The sequence below is a fragment of the Carassius carassius genome, chromosome 42 (assembly GCF_963082965.1).
Source record: "Carassius carassius chromosome 42, fCarCar2.1, whole genome shotgun sequence".
NCBI lineage: Eukaryota > Metazoa > Chordata > Actinopteri > Cypriniformes > Cyprinidae > Carassius > Carassius carassius.
Genome location: NC_081796.1, coordinates 6,824,529 through 6,843,288, shown reverse-complemented (window position 1 = coordinate 6,843,288; position 18,760 = coordinate 6,824,529). Strand labels below are relative to the sequence as shown.

Sequence of the window (18,760 nt, the reverse complement as noted above, 5' to 3'; positions counted from 1 at the left end):
ATCTCTGGGGTTATAGTACGGTTGGAAGATCCAAACATGGCCAATTATAAGATTTCTAACAGAGTCAGTCACCTACTGATTTTTTTTTATCTGTTGGTATTTGATAGAATCCATGATGCCATGTATCTAAACAAGATGTCCAGGACCTCCAGCAGAAATATAGGCCCACAACGTCAAAAATACAGCAGTATATTCCATTGTACACTTGAGTGTTCGCTGCTAAAAAGCTCATTTTTTTGTTTCATCTGATCATAGAAGCAAGCCCCATTTAAATTTCCAGTCATGGCTGATAACTGAATATGCTTTAGTTTGTGTTTGAATGAGCTAGGAGAATTTTTATTGTAACCCTCCCAAACAACGTGTTGATGTAGGTTCTGTTTGACAAATTTTTTAAAGGTTTTCTGAACCAGAGACTCAACTATTTTCTGCAATTCTCCAGCTGTGACCCTTGGAGAGTCTTTAGCCACTCAAACTCTCCTTCTCACCACACATTAGGACAATATAGACACACGTCCTCTTCCAGGCAGTTTTGTAACATTTTCTGTTGGTTGGAAATTCATAATTATTGTCCTGATGGTGGAAATTTCACTGCTCTAGCTTAAAGCCACTTCACCAATTTGTGAAGCTCAATTATCTTTTGCTGCACATCAGAAATATATTCTTTGGTTTTTCTCATTGTGATGGATGATTAAGGGAATCTGGGCTTTGTTTTCCATCCTCTTTATATTTCTGTGAAACAGGAAGCCAGAACTGGATGATTTCTTGTTTATAATTATGCTGGAGTGCTAGAAATTGTTAATATGAATGGGAATATATTTCAGAGATATTTTACTCATAAGAATTTCTAGGGGTGCCAATTGTGTCCAATGAGTATTTGAGAAAAATGTTTATTTCATAATGATATTTCCCCCATTTTAAATTCTTATTATCCAATGAAAGGATACATTTTTGTGATTTTTTTAAAATAAAAGACCAAAAGGATTAACAATGCAGATGGAAAACAGCCTTCTTTGATAATTTACCAAGGGTGCCGATATTTGGCCATGACTGTATGTATGTATATACATAGTTTTATCAAAATAAAACTGAAAACAAAACAACATAAATGTATAAATGTAGGCTAACAACTATTGATAACTGTCTGAATCCTCCGATGTCAACATAAGCTCTGAGCGTATTCTTTCACCCACTCACTCTCTCTGTCTGTAGATGATGAAGTGAGCAGAACTGTGCTGAACATGCAGCTTCCTGTCCATTTGAGCACAGGAAGAGGGGTCAGACCCTATTTCCGCAGCCTTAGGTGGCATCCAGAAATTGCTTTTTTCTTTGAGATTGTAGAAGAGAAAGGCCACTTGATGGAGAAGGCCGGCACTCACTCCCGCCGGCCCCGCTGAGATTACAGTCCACCCCGTGATTTATGGGCCAGAACCTTCTACGCTGCCTCTGTGTGAGGGAAGCAAAGATTCATACAGAAACAGGTGGTTACGGAGAAATGCTCTTAACTGCGGCCAGGTGCATCGACTGTATCCGAATGAAGATGGGAAATCTGAGTGTGTGTGTGTGTGTGTAGCTGGAATGAGACCTGAGAGATGCTGTGTCATGGATGATTACTTTTTACTATTCCTGCAATTATTCGAGTGATTGAACCGCTTTGAAATATGACTGAGAGAAACTCCTGAATCTTTCTTGCACAGCGGAGATCTTTAAGTCCCACATCGCTCACTGGTGGTCTCTGGATGGTGCCAGGCTTGCATATGCGACCATCAACGACACGCTGGTGCCCAAAATGGAGATCCCCATGTTCACAGGCTCCGTCTACCCTACAGCAAGACAATACCATTACCCCAAGGTAAAGAATATTCATGGCCATAAACATGATGATAGTGCTGAAGATTATAATGTGTTATGCTTGAATGTTTTTCTTTCAGGCAGGAGAGGAAAACCCTGTCATCTCTCTTTATGTGGTGAATCTCAACGGCCCTCTGCACACTGTTGAGATGAGAAGACCGGAGGACCAAAGAATAGGGTAGGCTGAATGTACTCTCATTTACACCCCAAATTAATAGGTCTATTATGTGGAAATCAGTTTACATCTGGTAAAGTGTGTTAAATACAGAGGCTCTGAAGGGAGATGGTGATGGTAAAAAATCTGAGACGAGTGTAAAAATTCAATTTCAGTACTTAGCATCCAAGAAACGTACCTGTCACCCATAAATGTTGTATTAGCAAAAGTTTTGTGATGAAAATAATATGAGGTGAGAAGAAAAAATATATATTTCAGTGCCTTTGCAGGGCAATGCAATACATTTGCAAGAGTAAAAATACTTGTTAGCAAATGCACATTTTCTTTGGGGAACGCAACCCTTTTTGCAAGAGAGCTCAAAGATTTTGCAAACAAATGCAAAAGCATTAAAATAAATATTTTCCTCATACATTTGTCCATAATATATCCTCTTTGGGCAATTATTTTTTGTTATGGCAGAGAACCGATAGGTGGACGATCAGTGGATACCTAATGTTAGGTATAAAAATAAATAAATAAATAAGAAAATTCATTTGAAATTCTAAAGGGGAATTTATGCATCAGAGATTATAACCTATAGAATTAAAATGTTTTATTCTTTAAAAAAATTGCTGAAGATTAATTAATTAATTATTTTAAATAAATACTGATTTGTGAGGTGCAAGGTACAATAAAGGTAATTTAAATTTAGAAATTGAAATAGACTAGCATGCGCAGAATATCTAATATCATCCAAAATATCAGCCGGTATGGTTCCAGAAGACTTTTCTGTTTATTTCTTGTCTATATTACAGTGAATACTATGTGACGATGGTGAAGTGGGCAACAAGCACGAAACTGGCTGTAAACTGGTTGAACCGAGCCCAAAATATCTCCATCCTGACCCTATGCGTGGCCACAACGGGTGTTTGCACCAAGGTACTGTATACTTCGATGTGTGAAGTATATTCCGAAGTGCAGTGTAAAGGAAATGGATGCACCCTATATTCTGACGCAGCGTTAACTCCAATGCTTAGCAAAGTGTAATTGTTATGCTTTCAGATCATAGAACATATGACTATATCTTAAAAAAAAAGTGAAAAGCTGTGCTACTTTACCAAGATAACCTTATTTGGTAGAATCATACATTTCCAAGGTGTACGCAAAGGGGTTAAAGCAGAGATTTCATAGATTTCATTACAATGGACTAAATGAACCCAAACTTCTGCACTCTTATGATGTCACTACATTTATTATTATTAATTTTTTTTCAATGTGATTTTCTTTTTTTCTTTTTTTTCAGAAACATGAGGATGAAAGTGAAGGGTGGCTGCACAGACAGGTGAGTATTAACTTCCTCCACCCAAACAAGGGCAAAAAAATAAATAAAAATAAATAATGAGATGTTGCATGTCAGTGTTTGACAATGGGAACAGCTTTGAGCTGAGGACATTTGATGTTCTTTGTCTTTTCACATTCCCCACAGTACCGTGCTTGAGCTGATATTGTTTTTCCTGATTCGTTTTTCATGTCTGTTTTTCACCAGAGGAAGGATGGGTCGTATGAAATGTTTTGCAATAACATGAATAAAGGATTGTAGAACTCCTGCAGAAATAAGCCTGAGGGCTCAGACTTATTATTAAATATGCGCTGCATCATCATAATAATTCACATTCTAATATATGTTGTTATGGTTTTAATATTTTTGGTGTTGCTTTAAGAAATAAAACTGCTCCGTCCTGTGGACACATTCTCTAGTGCTCCTTCAGGTCTTATAATTCAGTAATTATAAAACTCTGTAGCGGAAACCAAATGACGAAAAACTACCATGGGAGGAGAACATCATGATGATGACATCAATGATCGTTTAGAGTTACATTTCTCAAACAGAATGAAGAACCGCTGTTCTCTAAAGACGGTCTGAGGCTGTTCTTCACCAGAGCTATCCCACAGGGAGGACGAGGGAAGTTCTTCCACATCTCCATGTCCATCTCACAGGTACATGTTTTTTGTTTTTTATAAAAGGTAACTGTGTATTTTCAAATATAAAGAAATTGTCATGGGTGGTTCATGACAGGAAAGATTGAGATGTATCTTTATAACATAAATACAAAATAAAGACAAGACAACACAAGACGAACACAAAACTTAAACACATGCTAAACAAGAAATAAACTAGAAATGGGTGAATAAATGACTAACTGTAGAAACTAATGAGAACATCGTTGGAAACAAAAACAGGAATTCAACTCCGTAAACAAGCATTCCCATTGCATTTCCATGGCATTCCCCTTCTGCCGGCCTCTGTAAGAGATAAAGAGCTGGTCTGAGGTCCTGAAGCTTTGTGTCCGGTCTATGTAGCATCTTTATGCTTGGACAGGACAAAGCAAAGCAAGGGCTGGGTCTGCCTCCTCTGGGGGCAGCGCTTGCAGGTTCACCACTTGGTCTTTAAAGGGTATAGTAGGAACCTTGGGCACGTAGACTGGCTGAGGCATCAGGATTACCTTGGAGTCAGATGGCCAAAACTCTAGGCACGAATCATCGACCGAAAATGTGTGCAGGTCCCCTAGACTCTTGATGGAGGCCAGTGCAAGCAGGAGCAGAGTTTTCAATGAAAGAAACTTTAGCTCAACTGAATGCAAAGGCTCGAATGGATTTTAGCACTAGAGACAGGTCCCAAGAGGGTATGGGGGGAGGGAAGGATTTAACATCCTGGCCCCTCTAAGGAACCTAATGACAAGGTCATGCTTACCCAAAGACTTTCCATTCATGGGGTCAAGGTACGCAGAAATAGCAGCAACCTGGACTTTGAGGGTGAAGGGAGACAGCCTTTGCTCCAGCCCTTGCTGCAGAAAGGAAAGCACGACCGCAATCGGGCATCTCTGGGGGTCTTCTCAGCAAGAAGAACACCATTCGACGAACAGGCAAAAGCTTCCAAGAGTGCGTTGAACTCATAGCTCACTGAAGACAGTTGGATGGAGCAATACGATGTTGTTGCTCAGCTCTGGAGTGAAAAGCTGGTATGCATTGCACCTGTTGCCTTATTATACTCACTATGATCATCGGCAACTGAATGCAATAAATGCATGCCAGTGTGCATTGGCTTGTTTAGTTTACACTCTCAGTAGTTTGGTCTATTGAAGCGATATCCAAATTCATCGGTCACCAACATGACGTCGAGAGCAACCGACTGAAAGGGAACAAGTATGTTGTAATTTTTTTGTGAAATATGAAATGATAATTTAGCTTTTACTTACAACACTAGTTCATAGTGAGATCTACAATGAAATGCAAGATTGTCTATTGATAATGTTAATTTAACAGCAATATTTTGATGTAACAGATCTAGCAGTACTCCAAAGTAAAAAGATTAATTTTACTAAAGAATAGGATTATAGACAGCCCAATTCAAACAAGTTCCTTTATTTTCAAGTTTAGTTGATAAGACTTTACTTTATAAATTTCTTTAAACATGCTCTATTTGTAAAATGACACATTCTTATATATATATATATATATATATATATATATATATATATATATATATATATATATATATATATATATATATATATATATATAAAGCGCATTAATTTACCAGCCCAAATATACTGTATGTATATACATATTTAAACATTATATTGATTATTCTTTTATTCACAATATCACAATACTGAGTTCCATTCAGTATGATTAATGTCTATTTAATATGTTTCCTTCATAAAGCCCAACAGCAGCACAGATACTCTGCAGTCCATCACATCAGGAGACTGGGACGTCACGCAGGTTCTTGCATATGATGAGTACAGCCAGTTAATGTGAGCCAATCCACCACCACCACCACAAAATGAACATCAATGATTAATTTGATATTAAGAATGGAATTATTTTAAAAGCAGTATGCAATCAAAACTGACCTAAATTACTTTCTCAATTCACATTTTTCTGCCTTAAAGAGCAGGTCATATGGTATTTAAAGTGTCCTAATATTTTGTTGGAGTACCCTACAACAGGTTTAAATGCATCTAAGGTCAGAAAACTTTGTAATTTTCTCAGAATATACATTTTATTTTATAGAGTTAGGAAACGACTTGTTACAAGCAAGTTCGGAGCAATCCCCTCCCTCCAATAAGCCTACTGTATTCTGATTGGTCAGCTGACCAATTTTGTGATTGGCACAGTGAGGAGCCCTTAAGCCAGTTAGCGAGTGCTACTATTGACAAAGCAATATATTGCTCCAAGGGGGAAGTCGTGGCCTAATGGTTAGAAAGTTGGACTCGTAACCCAAAGGTTGCGAATTCGAGTCTCGTACCAGCAGGGATTGTCGGTGGGGGGAGTGAATGTACAGCTCTCTCTCCCACCTTCCCACCCCCAACTGCTCCCTAGGTGCCGCAACAAAAATAATGGTTGCTCACTGCTCCAGCTGTGTGTGTGCACTTTGGATGGGATAAATGCAGAGCACTAATTCCGAGTATGGGTCACCATACAAGGTCGCATCACTTTCAATCTGTTCTTATAATAATGACATAAAATACAGCTAAATATTAGCTACTAAACTGTGAACAGTTAAAACAATAATGGTGGGTATGTTAGCTGCAGTGGTGGACAGTAACGGAGTAGCTTTACTTCGTTACTCTACTTAAGTACATTTTTCAAGTATCTGTACTTTACTGGAGTAGTTTTATTTTGAGTAACTTTTACTTCACTAGATTCCAAAGCATGAGATCGTACTTTTTACTTTACTACATTTCATAAAACATATCGTTGCTTATAATATATCACATGCTCCGACACACAGAAGCGGTGTCTGATTCAAGAACGAAACTATTTTTTTTTAATGAACCTTTTAAATTGGCTCGCCAATCGCTCTAAATGATTAATTCACGAGTTAGAATGATCCAATTACAGCTGTTCTAGAATCAACAACTCACTGATACAAATGAACCATTTAGTGCAAGTCTCCAGTGAACTGAATTCACAAGTAAGAACCATAGACTGTAGGTAAGAACTGGGAGATCTTGTGAGTGCGCGTGTAATTGATGCTGCTAAATTTAAGTTACTAATATCGAATTTTAGGATTATTATTGTAACTGAAAATCACATTTGGGTCAAAACTCTCAGTTGTTTGTTAACTAAATCTGCTGTAAAGGGGAATATATTTAAGCTCATTGAAATGCTTGAATGCAGACACATCAGCATCAGTGCCTCTTAGGTCACAAAAATTTTATATATATATATATATATATATATATATATATATATATATATATATATCACAGATTAAATAAAACAACTCATGTACGTTCAAAGTCCCCGCTGCCTTAATGTTAAAAGTTGTATAAAAATGCTACGCATGCCCTTTGTGACGTCTGTTTTTATAGTTTATCAACAGTATACATTTTTATATTGTTTGGATAAACTAGCCAAGTAGACATGAATGTTTATCATAACAATACTGAAAATAAGTAGATATTGTTAGCTGATGCTAACTGTCGTGATAACAAGCTTGCTGGTGCTAAGTTGAGGTAAATATAGGCAAATATGTTTATTCAACCACCTATATAGATTACATCTAGGGGAAAAGAAGGGATGTGATGTTCAGAACATGGTAACTACAGTAATTATCAAAGTGGGGAGTGATGGCCTTTGGGGGCATTCGGCCAGGGGTGTTTTTACACCACAGGCAAGGTTTGAGAAGGAAAAAAATGTATTATTATATTAAATTATTATGAAAATATAATTATATTTTCCTTAAAATGTTCCTCCTAACTTCAGGCCTTATTCTCATGTCAACAACAAAACAACAAACTTTAAAAACTTTTTTCTTACTGGTGAAAATCTGTCAAATGTGACCCTGGAGCACAAAAGCAGTCTTAAGTCTCAGGGGTATATTTGTAGCAATAGCCAAAAATACATTGTATGGGTCAAAATGATCAAATTTTCTTTTATGCCAAAAATAATTAGGATATAAAGTATTAAAATATAAATTTCCTACCGTAAAAATATCAAAACAACTGCTAAGAACTTAATTTGAACAACTTTAAAGGTGATTTTTTTGTACGCTCAGATTTCATATGTTAAAATAGTTGTTTTAAAATAGTTGTATCTTGGCCAAATATTATAATTTCCTAACAAACCATACATACATTCAAGATTCAAGATTTTTATTCGTCACATACAGAATTATATATAGCATATATCAATGGAAAGCATATTTTCTCAGCTTCCGGGTCATGTATACATCTCAAATTGACGCTTATGACTGTTTTTTTGGTCCAGGTTCACAAATCTGTTTTCTCTCAGGTACATCGCAGTGTAAGCTTCACAGTGAACATTACTCTTGTCAACGCAGTCCATATCAACCACAAAAATAGATCTTGACTCCATATAGTGGTTATAAAAACCCAGATATTTTGAGCAGTGGGTTCATAAAAAATATGTGCTAATATAAATTCTAATTAAGTATAAAATTGTAAAATAAATCTATCTATTAGTACTATTTTACTTAAGTACACAAAAAATCTAGTACTTTTGTACATTCACTCGAGTTAAATTGAAAAAGGAGTACTTTTACTTTTACTGGAGTAATATTTTATTATACATATCTGTCCTTTTACTCAAGTTCTTGATTTGTGTACTTCGTCCACCACTGGTTAGCTGAGTACTAACATGACTAACTGAAGAAAGGATAGTTTGTAAACCAAAATATGGCTACTGTAATGAAGAACGACAGACAAAAGATAATCTGTGTCTTAGCTTTTAATCAGAACGCAGAACAGCTGTATCACAGGAGCAGCAGCCTAACTAACTTGCTAGTCTCTCCCGCATTAACACTATAGCTGCAGGTACAGCAAAATAAACAGCAATTTCACAATGATTATAAAGTCTGTGTCCTACACTACATTCTTTATTATTAAACAAAGTAATTAGAACAACGTCAGTCTACAATAATCAACACATTCTTAGGAAATAGTGAGTCCATAGCGCATTACCAGAACTACTTGAGTAAGACAGTAATATGATTTCACTGGAAACCTTAAAACTTGAAATTTTGAGCATTTAATTGAAAACGTGCACATAACGTATCAATCGTACTTACAGGTTGTGGTTCGGAGAGCTTGTCAGTCCAAATTAAGAAGATTAAGAAGCCAATAAAGATAAAAGCCAAGATTAGAGAAGAAAATTATAAACAGCAAATTAGATGTTTTTTTTTTACCATATGACCTGCTCTTTAATCTCAATGCATCCTTGGTGCACATTATGCCAAACATTTTTTTTTTTAATAACTTTATCCACCTCCGAAATGATTTTCATTTCACCTGATGTTATCAAGGTCTCTTATTTTTAAACTCACCACTTCAACGACCTGCTTTCCTTCTCATATGAAGCACTCACTTGATTTTTCTTGATCAATTTCTTGATTTTCAGTCAGTACCCTGGACTATAATGTAAATCTTTTAGTACTATGGTTTATGTTTAACCAAACAGCTGTCGGTTGCCATTGACTTTCATAGTATGTTTTTTGTCTGACACATTCAGTTCTCGCTTAAGATTATCACTAAGTTCATTATTATATATTTTATGTATGAACAGATATTTCCTCAGCACTGAGGATGACCCTAAAAGAAGACATCTTTACAGGTACATACAGCACATATATATTTGTGTTTTTTGGCATGTGAAGTTTGGCTTGTGCCGTTACAGGCTTGTTCTCGCTGACAATGTTAATGTTCCTGTGGTTGTTCCAGCGCAGACACTGTGGGCACCTTCAACCGCCGCTGTTTGTCCTGTGATTTCACTGACAGCTGTGGGTATGTCAGTGGCTTCTTCAGTCCCAGAATGGACTACTTCCTGCTCAACTGTAAAGGTAGACAACTCTCGGTTTCTATTTTGCTTGTTCTTACTATTTGTTTTAATAAAAGAGTGTAGTATGGTGTTACTTATTATGCTTTATTTATTTTTTATGTACCACAGGTATGTGTGCAAATAAAATAACACATATATGTCCATATATAATATTTAGTAGTAATTAAAATAGATTTTTTTTTTTTTTTGTAAAAAAGTAAAGAAATGAAAAGTCAAGAAATACTTGTGTAAAGTTTTGTTTGGCTGAATAGTTAAAATGAGTCTCTGAACTCACCATAACCCTGACAAATTTTCAATAAACGCTTGTTAGTTGGCATAGTCATGACGGTGAATGTCGATTTAGAGCCCATGAACCTTTACTTTTATATTGTCTCCTAACAAGCTTTATGCATCTTTAATGAGTTCAGTGTTGCGCAAGACAAATTAGAGAAAGGGATGGAGACAGTGAGAGTGGAAGCATTGTCAAAGAGTGTGTTGTTATTGTTCAACAGTAAAGTTTTATTCTGCAAAGTGCATTGATTATTTGGAGGGCTTGTTTCTACAGTGGCTGATGTGTTCTGAAGGCTTGAATGCTTGTATTCACTGAACCGTTGTGACAGAACTCCTGGAGAAATGATGATCAGTGCTGTTGTGGCACTCGTTAAGTTCAATGCAGACGCTCATTAACTAAAGCTTTCATGCACCTTTTTCAGTTTAGTGGCAGGCTGCCTATGAAATAAACTGTAGAGAACTTGTAAAATGACTTGATAAACTGCTCTTGAAAAGTGCTAATATGTGCAGCTGAAACATAAGCTATGACTTAACAATATAACAATAATGCACCATCAATTATGGTTATAAGAGCATCTGCTAAAATGGATAAATGTAGTTTTAAAAATAGTTTTGTTATTTATTTATGTACTGTATGTATGTGTCACGATCATGGACTTTCTGTTCCTTTTGTGTTTCCCTATTTTGGTCATGTTCCATTCCTCGTTTTGTTAATTGATTAATCCTCACCTGTTTCCATTCCCCTGATTACTTTCCATGCCTTTTTAACCCTGTCTGTTCAGTTCCCTTTTGTCCGCTATTAATGTTATGTTAAGTTCTTATGTTTGAAGATTTGTGTTGGATGTGCCCTTATTCTCCCGTGAGCATTAAAAGAACTCTTTAGATACATATTCTCCCTTGTGCGCTTCATATGTACACCCAGCTCATATTACAGTATGTATGTATTTAATAATTTAGTTTCCCCTATAAGTTTATTTTTATTATTTATCATAATATATTACATCCATTTTAGCATAGCAATACCACTTGTTCCAACACTATATGAGAAACTGTTCCAAACTAGATTTTTAACAAGAAAATTTGAGTAGGCAGGTAGAAATTGATCATGAAGTGAAACGATTGGTCTGTGCGTGAGTTTATTCCTGTTTTATTGTGCTTCAGACTCTTGTGAACATGTTAAGGATTGTTTGCTTGAGGATGTGGATTATAATGTTGTAACTATTGTTCAGTTTCTTGCACAGATTGATTGTTGAACTTTGCAAGACCTCTATGTATTGTAAGGAGCAACACTGTACTAATTTTGTGTTGCTTGTAAATGCTTTTTTGACTCTCAAAGTAACAGTAGCCATGGACTTTTCATGCAGTTTTATTTCTCAGTATTATGCATGAAGAGTTATATAAAACATTTGGACAAGAAAGAATCATACTGTAGGACACAACACAATAGCTACAGCTTCCAGGTGTGAGAATTACCTATTTACAAATAAAAAATAACACCCGTACTGTTGCAAAGCATTTTTTCAAACTATGAAAAACAATGATATGTCATTAATTATTGATGATTATGTTGGTATGTTGTCAGGTCCTGATGTTCCGTATGTGTCGGTTTACAGCACCCATGACAGACAGAGTGAGTATCCAGCCTTCCTCCTCTCTGTATCGTTTGTGTGTGTGTGTGTGTGTGTGTGTGTGTGTGTGTGTGTGTGTGCGCTTGAGTTCTGTGCACACACACATAGGCCAATATTTTAGGAGTTCAACATTGCCACATTTTTTTTTGCTTTCAACTGTATTTCAACTGCATGCTCTCTCTGTACTGCAATGTACAGTATGGGTTACCTAGAGACCACAGGGCCAGTGGAAGCAACTTTGGTGAAGAGACAGTCTCAAAATTGACCATGCATGAGCAAAGATGGTAGATTTCAGGGGTCATGTGCCATCAGAGCAAGTACCATTGAGATGCATTTGCTCTGCATTTAACCCATCCAAATGTACATACACAGCAGTTAGTAGTGAACACACACACAAACTGTGAACACACACTCGGAGCAGACATTTATGCTGCGGCACCCAGGGAGCAGTTGGGGGTTCAGTGCTTGCTCAAGGGTCTCACCTTAGTCGTGGGTATTAAATGTGGAAGAGAGCACTGTACATTCATTCCCCCCATCTACAATTCCTGGCATTACTGAGAATCGCGACATTTGGGTTACAAGTATATTAGTATAGAAAACAGTTATAGAAAATATATTAAAATAGAAAACAGTTATTTAATATTGTAATATTAATTTTACAGTAATATTATTTTTTTTTAAATCTGACTGAAAACAAAGCCAACTATTTTGGCTTCTAGCAGGTCAAGAAGCTCTTTTTTATAAGTGGACCATGTATCCTATATTTATGGTGCAGCCAAAGTGCAAACGGAGGTGGCAAAGCATAAGGAAGTGCTCGGGAAAAAGTGTTCCACAAGGTCACAATTCATTTTTGGTGAGAAGATCAAATGAGAATGAAGAGTGGGCACAATTCTATGAAACTACCAGAATGTGGAGCGAGCACCTGGTTTAGAGAACACTGCTCCGGGTGACTGCCTCTATCTATAGCCTACTCCTCTAATATTTTACACAAAATGTTATTCAGCTTTCATGCCACATTATTTTCCATGCATAGGTGTTGACACAAATTTATAATAAGTACCCCAAATGAAAATAATTTCTTTGTGTCTGGAACAATGGCTTAATGCCTTTACGTCATTTAGTACAGACTGATCCATGAATAAGTTAACTAGTCCCCACCTCCACTCAATCACACCAGCTCAGACCTGTTCCAATTTCACTGTAAATGCTACACCATGGCAAGTGGTAATTTTGGATAAATGGTTATCCGAGAGTGAATTCATTCAAATTGTAAATGGATTATAGCCTAGAAAGCATGCAAAGAGTGCATCTCTTATAATCTCTAAAACAACCGTCACTCATAGTTCATTTTACAAAGTTATGTTAATAATCAATGAAGTTCTACACTGCACAATTAATCTCAAATTGATATTGCTTCTACACTTTGTTATGACACGAGGATTCGTGAATGTGCATAACTCAGTATTGGTTTTGAGCGGTGAGTGGATTTTATCTCTGATTGGCAATCACATTCATGAAATCAACAGATAGCTGTGTTTGGCCACATTGTTAAACACTGGAAAAATATGTTGTAAATAGACATCTATAACAAAGTGGAGATAATAAAATGAAATGTCCCACCCTGCAAGTTGAGGATTGGTGGGATTGATTACGTGTTTGTGACACTAGGAAACAGGCATGGTTTCAAACCACATTTTTGAGATTTTCTTTGGCACACTGCAGTTTTTAGGAGTAAAAGCGCAGCAATGGTGTTAAATTTGCATATTAACAATATAAAGCATATTAAGAATCCAGACAGACATGCAAACAGCATTAAAAACTTGATTTTCACCACAGTGGGGGCTTTAAATGTAACATTTTGCTTGGAATTAAATGCTCAAAAGAAGAGTGACAAGTTTAGAAAGATGCATTGCCAAACTTACACTGACACAGCCACTTGCACACTGTTCTCATTGCATTATATACCCACAGCATGTCAACTGACGATCAGATCTCTTCCCAGGCCTACCATAGACTGTTTGTGATTAAATAGTTCTACACACGCCTGCTTGCACAGTGAGAGCACTTACAGATGATTGGATTATTGCCAGACGTGCCATGACTTCCATAAAAATGGGAACTCTCTGTGTTAGAGGCTGGTAATTGTGTTATTATGTATATAATATCCTGTAAGCCCATCGATATCACAACGAGAGTGTGATTCGGTGCGACAGTACATCACAAAAGTCCTCTTACAGAGCTCACATCTGTGTGTGTGTGTGTGTGTGTGTGTGTGTGTGTGTGTGTGTGTGTGTGTGTGTGTGTAGAATGTTTAGAAATGCTGTGTACAATTTAATCTAAAGTTCTTACTCTGCCATTTCATTTTTTTTTTTTTTTTTTTTTTTTATCCATCCCCTTCTCTGCCAGGTCCATTCAGTAAATGCTAAATGTGACACCAAGGTCAAATTCAGATGACTTACACGGCGCTCATACGGATCCTTCTCCGTATTGACACAAAAATCGTTTCGGTTTTTCAAATGTGCGGCTATGTCAATAGCATTGGTGCAATGGGAGCAAGTGTGCTTTGTGGGGCTTGAGTCTGAGCAGGCACCGATAAGCCTGTCTTAAAACGAAACCCTCAACTGCAATGTGCTCTTAATTGTTACGTGCACTTCCAAGACTATCGCTGCTGCTCAGGATGGAAGGTCTCCATGTTTACAGCAGCAGTCATGATATCTGCTCTATTTAGTCACTTCCTATCAGAAAAGCCAGCTGCTCACCGGTCTATCAACATCCTCTGAACATCTAGAACTGTTAATCCTGTAACTGGCTCTCGTTTATGTCCCAAAGCAATTATCTACTCTTTTCTGCAGGTTTGAAAAGGTTTTGCTTGTAAATGCTTAGTTTGAGATAAACAATGAATTGTGCCTTGTCTTGGTTTATTTCTCCCAAAAATTACATTTCTGTCATTATTTAGTCAATAATGCAATAATTATTCACCCTCTTTCCATACCAGTATTAGCCTCTATAAGGTTTTTCTATAAGGAGATGTTTAGCAGAATGCTCACACTGCTCTTTCTTATTCAAACATACTGTTCACTAACCTGGGATATCTCAGAAAGAAAAAAAACAACAACAAAAAAAACTTGGAATATTAAAACCATTTATATCAATCTTCTGTTAGAACACCAGCTGTAAATTCTTTCTTGTTATTTTTTACAGCCATTTTAAAATGTTAGGCATAATGTCATGCCAAAATAGAGACATATTAGACACAATAAAAGTTTAACACATGCATAGACAACTATACAACTAACACAGAAACAATGGAATGAAATGAATATCAAAATAAGAGTATTTGAGCAAATCTAGTTGTGACAATACTATTATATTGTGAGTATTTTATAAATTAGATAAATTCTCCCCATTGTAAGTGTTTCACTGTAAGACAGATTATTGCAATGCACAAGTCTAAATTTATTTGTGACATTCAACATTATACCACAGGTTATGCATATATAGTTGTTGGTGAAAAGTGTGAAAGAGATTTTGGGAGCTATAGTGGAGGGTGAGAAGATTTTGGAGTGTGAGCAGCACTAAGCTAAATAACTTTCAATTTGTAGTTTGGAACTTTTCATTTGTGGGGTAAACTGATCTGGAACTGTTTTTAATCACATGAATGTTTTTTTCTTTTTGCAGAGGTGCGTGACATCGAGTTGAATCTGAACATGAGGATTATGGTGAACTCGATGCAGATGCCGAAAGTGGAGTACAGAGAAATAAACATAGAGGATTACAGTATGTCAACTAAATCGTGTTCAAATGCTGGTGTTTAAGAAGGATTGTAATATAATACAGATGCAGATTAATCTCTGACTGTCATACACAGGCCTCAGCATGCAGATCCTGAAACCTGCAGGCTTCATAGACACCTCACACTACCCACTTTTGCTACTTGTGTGAGTAAATATCAAAATCTGCAACATTTTCTTCATTTCCTTACAGGCCCTTTGCCTTTCCACACAACACCACTCATGGCCACAAACAAACTTTATGTTCCCTTTCAATCGGTCACTCTCTACGTCACATTGGTGACCGCCGAATTGAGATCCAAATCTGTCGTTCACTGACGTGACGTCTCCATTCCCTCCTTCAGGGAACGAGGGTTACCATACATAACCAAGACGTTTTCTGCAGAAAAATGAACTCCTCCATGAACCTCCATCTGGGTTTAATCCCTCATTTAAATTTTTTTATAAATTAATTAATTAATTAGTCATAAGTCATAATCTACAATTTTCTTGCATGTTATTATTTCTCTGAGTCTTACTTATAATGTTAATCAAGGTTTCTTGGGCCAAAACCTATTTTAGTTGTTAATTTACCCTATATTCCACTCTTTCTCACAGTTTTCTTGCAATTATTCTCTCATGATTAGCTAAAAATATTAACTATGATTGATCAGTTAAGATCAGTCTTTTATTTATATATATATATATATATATATATTGCTAATATTATAAATTTGCCAATATTAATAAATAAATACATTATGTGGAAAACAATATAAATATTTAAATGTTAATGTTTATATTATTATTTGTTTTGTATCTAAAAAAAAATCTAAACAAATGATCCCAATAGGTCAATAAAATAAAAACCCATAATGCTCAACAAGTAGTGTGAAATTAATAACTTCATGCCAAGCTGCTGAATACCAATGTCATTTAACATGCTCAACATTGAGACAATTTATAGTTATTTTTATAATTAAGTTTGAATAAATGGTCTGGGGAGGAAGCTTTGAATCATGAACTTTAGAGTTTGCCTGTAGAACATTATTATAATTATATAATGTTAAGATCAAATCCTGTTTTCCATGATGTTAGCCCTTTAAAGCATGTGTTGCAGGTCATCATATATATTCACAAACAGCAGTTCCTCTCCTGCTCTCTGTTCCTGTGCTGTGCTTCAGGTCTTATCAAGAGTAAGAGTGTAACTCTCAAATGGACTTTAGTCAGTGCTATTAATCTTGTCTTTTCAGCCGTACACTTTCAGCCACTGTAATTACACCATAAATGAGTTCACCTGCAGCCCACCTTCATTTAAGCCACCGCACACATCATACATACCGCAGCAGACATTCACCTGTGCTCTCTATCGAGCCACCAGAGCAGTGAGTCTATAATGTGTGTTAGGAATATAGTGATTGTCTCGAAACACAGTGAGCTGCTTAACTATCTACCCTTGTAAAAAAGGGCACTTTACTAAATAATACTAATACTTATAAACAGTATACATTAAATATAATGATAACACTTTACAGTAAGGTTCATTAGTTAATATTATTATATAGTATATAATTTCAACTTTTACTAATGCATTATTAAAATCAAAAGTTGTGCTTGTAAACATTAGTTAACACGAACTACTGAATTTTCGTTAACTTACATTAATAAATACTGTAATAAATGTATTGTTCATTGTTTGTTCATGTTAGTTAATACATTAACTAATGGAACCTTACTGAAAAGTGTTACCAATATATTATACTTTAAAAGAATATATAATAAAATTGTAAAGCATATTATAAAACGTGTAAATTTGCTGAAAATGTACTCACCCTCAGGTGTTTGGGAGAAATTGAGCGATACATCAGTTGCTCACCAATGGATATTCTGCAGTGAATGGGTGCCATTAGAATGAGGCTCACCTTTTGACGGCGGCACCAATTTACAGAGGATCCATTGGTGAGCAACTAATTTAATGCTAAATTTCTCCAAATCTGTTCTGATAAAGAAACAAACTCATTTGCATCTTGGGTTGCCTGAAGGTGAGTACATTTTCAGCAAATTTTCATTTTTGGGTGAACTATTTAAAGTACACTACAAATACTTACCGGTAATACTATTAAGCAGACTTTTTTCCACAAGGTTAAATAGTATTTTTGGACATCATATGCATCTGATTCTGCCAGTCAGACTTGGAGCATGCCTGTGATGTCACAGAATGTGGCAGAAAGCTTATTAAATTTAGAGACACTCATTATGTCCTAGCATGACTTAAATGTTTGCTTTCTTAGGAAGACTTGTTTTATTACTCTGCCTCTCTCTCTCTCTCTCTCTCTCAGAGATGGGACTCCAGGCAGACAGTCAGTCTCAGAGCAGTTCCACATTGACTGGACGTCAGTGCTGGTCAGCAGTTTTGGGGTGATTGCATTGCGCTTTGACGGTCGTGGAAGTGGCTTCCAGGGGACTAACTTACTCCATAAGGTGCAGCGAAGGCTGGGAATGTTTGAGGAGAAAGACCAGCTGGATGCCCTCAGGTAGTTGAGCAGCCATCTGCGTCCAGCTCACAGTGAACATCCATCAGTGCCAACACACAGCTGCACAGGCAGACACACATGTGCTGCATCTCTTTAACCGCATGGCAGATCAACAGCCATTTAGAATACCACAGTGTGACTTAAAAACAATGATATGACTGACACTGATTGTTCTGCATGTGAGAAAGTCAAAGTGTCAGACCGTTTAACACTTTGTCTTTGTGTCTGGCAGTATTATGATGCACGAGCCTTATATTGACAAGACCAGAATTGGAGCTTTTGGGCAGGTAAATTCTTAACTGCATTTTATTGTTAATACTTGTCCAGACAAAATAGCTTTTCACACACACACACACACACACACACACACATCTTTTGCATAATTGAACCCTTTCCAACAATGACTGCATGATTTTCAGATTCACACTGAGGATAAATGAGAGGCTCATACACAATATGTGTTAATATGTGCCCAACCTAGTAATATGCATGCTAATAAGTAACTAGTTAATAGTGAGAATTGGACCTCAAAATAAAGTGTTATAGTATACATGTATTTTGTTTCAGTTAACTATCATAATGCTGTTTCAGCCTTAATAAACTTAGTAAATTGGATATATGTGACCCTGGACCACAAAACCAGTATTAGTGCAATTTTTTTGAAATAGAGATTTATACACCATCTGATAG

General features: G+C 36.3%; 1 protein-coding gene and 1 long non-coding RNA gene across 4 annotated transcripts in view; one reads left to right on the top strand and one right to left on the bottom strand.

Annotated features, from left to right (window-relative positions):
* Positions 1 to 18,760, bottom strand: part of LOC132124503 (uncharacterized) — a 416,676-nt gene that overhangs the window by 371,871 nt on the left and 26,045 nt on the right. The window lies entirely within an intron of this gene.
* Positions 1 to 18,760, top strand: part of LOC132124493 (dipeptidyl aminopeptidase-like protein 6) — a 403,008-nt gene that overhangs the window by 377,158 nt on the left and 7,090 nt on the right. For all 3 annotated transcript variants that reach the window (XM_059535551.1, XM_059535552.1, XM_059535550.1), the window contains 13 exons: positions 1,695 to 1,849; positions 1,929 to 2,026; positions 2,818 to 2,941; positions 3,306 to 3,344; positions 3,893 to 4,000; positions 5,729 to 5,820; positions 9,596 to 9,643; positions 9,751 to 9,869; positions 11,721 to 11,768; positions 15,445 to 15,543; positions 15,635 to 15,704; positions 17,876 to 18,070; positions 18,303 to 18,357. In XM_059535551.1, the coding sequence (XP_059391534.1) occupies positions 1,695 to 1,849; positions 1,929 to 2,026; positions 2,818 to 2,941; positions 3,306 to 3,344; positions 3,893 to 4,000; positions 5,729 to 5,820; positions 9,596 to 9,643; positions 9,751 to 9,869; positions 11,721 to 11,768; positions 15,445 to 15,543; positions 15,635 to 15,704; positions 17,876 to 18,070; positions 18,303 to 18,357 (1,250 nt within the window). The remainder of the gene's footprint in view (positions 1 to 1,694; positions 1,850 to 1,928; positions 2,027 to 2,817; positions 2,942 to 3,305; positions 3,345 to 3,892; positions 4,001 to 5,728; positions 5,821 to 9,595; positions 9,644 to 9,750; positions 9,870 to 11,720; positions 11,769 to 15,444; positions 15,544 to 15,634; positions 15,705 to 17,875; positions 18,071 to 18,302; positions 18,358 to 18,760) is intronic.